The 2,340-nt window shown below is 39.3% G+C and overlaps 1 protein-coding gene across 5 annotated transcripts in view; it reads left to right on the top strand.

Annotated features, from left to right (window-relative positions):
- LOC118427824 (N-terminal EF-hand calcium-binding protein 1-like) overlaps positions 1–2,340 on the top strand; it is an 8,674-nt gene continuing 6,334 nt past the window's right edge. For all 5 annotated transcript variants that reach the window (XM_035837793.1, XM_035837794.1, XM_035837795.1 and 2 more), the window contains exons 1-3: positions 1–147; positions 685–709; positions 902–1,010. In XM_035837793.1, coding sequence (XP_035693686.1) covers positions 58–147; positions 685–709; positions 902–1,010 — 224 coding nt within the window. In that variant the 5' untranslated portion in view covers positions 1–57. The remainder of the gene's footprint in view (positions 148–684; positions 710–901; positions 1,011–2,340) is intronic.

Here is a 2,340-nt window from a genome sequence, read left to right as displayed (position 1 = left end):
TTCATCGATTTGAAGCTCCCCGTCCCCCATCCTGCAAGTGGACCAGTCCAATCCAAGATGGCTGACGGAGAAGAGAATTCTGCCAGCCCGGCCGGAACGCCCACCGCTGCCGAGCCGCCCAAGAAGGGCATGTCGGCGTTTCTGGACGTGAGTTCGGCTCTTTATGTCAGCCGGGAACTCCGAAGGATTTATATAACGTTTAGCACGCGTTCATGATGCCGAAATGAAGAGATATGGCGCCATAACCAGTGGGCCCACTACTAGCCCCTCCCTAGCCTCGAAAATGTCAAGCCAACAAACATATTTCATTCTATTGTATTCATCTCGACGTCAATCATTGTATTCTAATACTTCTATTAGATTTGAATTATACCCGGCGGGCCGCCTTTCGTTTTTGTTCATTTGTTTGACGCAACATGAAATATCATTATTGTTGCAGTGGTCATAATTTTTGTTGAATACATTTTCTCTTATCTTTCTAGGTCAGCATCTGTTTATAAATAAATGTGACACATCGTAGCTGTAACAGTTCTTGTATCACAGAAGTACAACAGAATATCCTACATTTGGAGATTTATCAGAGAATTGGAAACTACATCAAATTTGTTGTTTTAACGAGAATTAGACATGTCAAGTATTTTAAGTGTTACATTGTGATTAAGTACTTGTTTTTCTTCCTAACAGGTGTTTCGCAGAGCGGACAAGAATGGTATGTATATGGTTTCATACAGAGCTGTCATTCGTAACAAATTGATTTATGATTGTTGAGCATTGAAAAAAACTTGTTCTTCTCTATTTCGAATCATCATCATGATGGCTCTTTCCCGATCGTCGAAGAAAGGATATTGCTTTCCAATATAAAATAACCATTGTCTCATCAAAACTTGGCTGTATTTTCCAGACGATGGTAAGCTGTCCTGGTACGAGTTTAAGACCTACTTTGATGACGGCTCTCTGTCCGAGACGGAACTGGGAGAACTTTTCCACCGCATCGACACCCACAACACCAAGTAAGGACGCAGATTTGTTTACTATAAACTTAAACACTGAAAAGCCTCCTTTCCCTCCAATCAGAAGGAACAAAAAGCTTTGCCACTAAGCAGTTTGTTTTCACGGTCAGTAGAGGAAAAATAAATTGCAACAGACCCTGATGCAAGGGGTTGAATTCAAGATTTGCATTTTTTGTTCTCTAAAATTTACTAACACTAACACATAGAGGAAGCAAGGACAAGACATGTGCATGTACATATAGTTTACAAGGCGTTCAATTCTACTATGATAGATTTAGTCCTTCTTTGAACTTCTGTTCAAATGACCGCTGTGTATAAAGTGATATGTTTTGCTGCTTCATGATTCAAAACAACCAGATTTGAGGCCCTCTCCTGACTTAGTTTCAAACTGCAGTCAATAGTGTAGAGATGACTGAAATTTTGTTCAACAATGTCATTCAAAGGCTTTGGTCTCAGGAAACTGTTATACAAAACAATTTATACAAAAATGTATGTCATTTGTATCATTACGTAGTAATGAAGAAGTGATATAAATGTTAGGGTACAGATCTTTTAAAGCTACGCTACGTTAAGTTTTATCTCAGTGTCCCCCAGAGTTAGACCCTCCTGTCTGTAAACAACTACTTCCAGGCCTTTGGTAGGCACCCTAGGGGGTAGGGTAATTTTACAAACATTTTACAATAATTATTGTGAAACTGTCACCAGAGACCCCACTGTGCAGTCAGGCACACAAGAATGTGATAAGCCAGATGTGGGCATGTTTCACTAGGAAACATGGAGGTCCATGTAGGAAGATCACAGTTTGTAGACATGTTTGTATGATGCACTGATGTTGTAGTTTCTCTCACTGAGGCTTGGTATTCAATGCTAAAGGTTAGATTTAGCTTACTATGTAAAGAAATGGCAGGAAAATGTACATTTTGTATTGTCCAAATATTACGTAGCATTACTAAGCTTTAAATGTAGTCACTGTGGTACTCATTACTAGTATTCATAATGCTCAATGCAGTACAAACTTTGTTGGCAACACAATGATCAATTTTTGTTACAACTTTGAATTTTATCGAATACAAAACATAAGTGTTTTCTGTAGAAGTGGTTTCTGATGCTGTATTTACTACTACTAGACTGACCAGGAGTGTTTTGTTATGTTATGTTTGTGTGTCTGTTGCATGCCAGCTCCACCCCAGGACCCTACACAGGCTTGTATGTTCATGGTGTCACACAGGATACATAGATACTCGTACATGTACAGTATTAGCGTTGCCATCACAGTAGTACTAGTAGAGATAAACTAGCTGGTACAAAAGATAAGTCACAATGACCAGGT

Source organism: Branchiostoma floridae, chromosome 12, assembly GCF_000003815.2.
Source record: "Branchiostoma floridae strain S238N-H82 chromosome 12, Bfl_VNyyK, whole genome shotgun sequence".
Taxonomy (NCBI): domain Eukaryota; kingdom Metazoa; phylum Chordata; class Leptocardii; order Amphioxiformes; family Branchiostomatidae; genus Branchiostoma; species Branchiostoma floridae.
The sequence above is the reverse complement of the archived record's forward strand: the minus strand, read 5'-3'. Positions and strand labels throughout refer to the sequence as shown.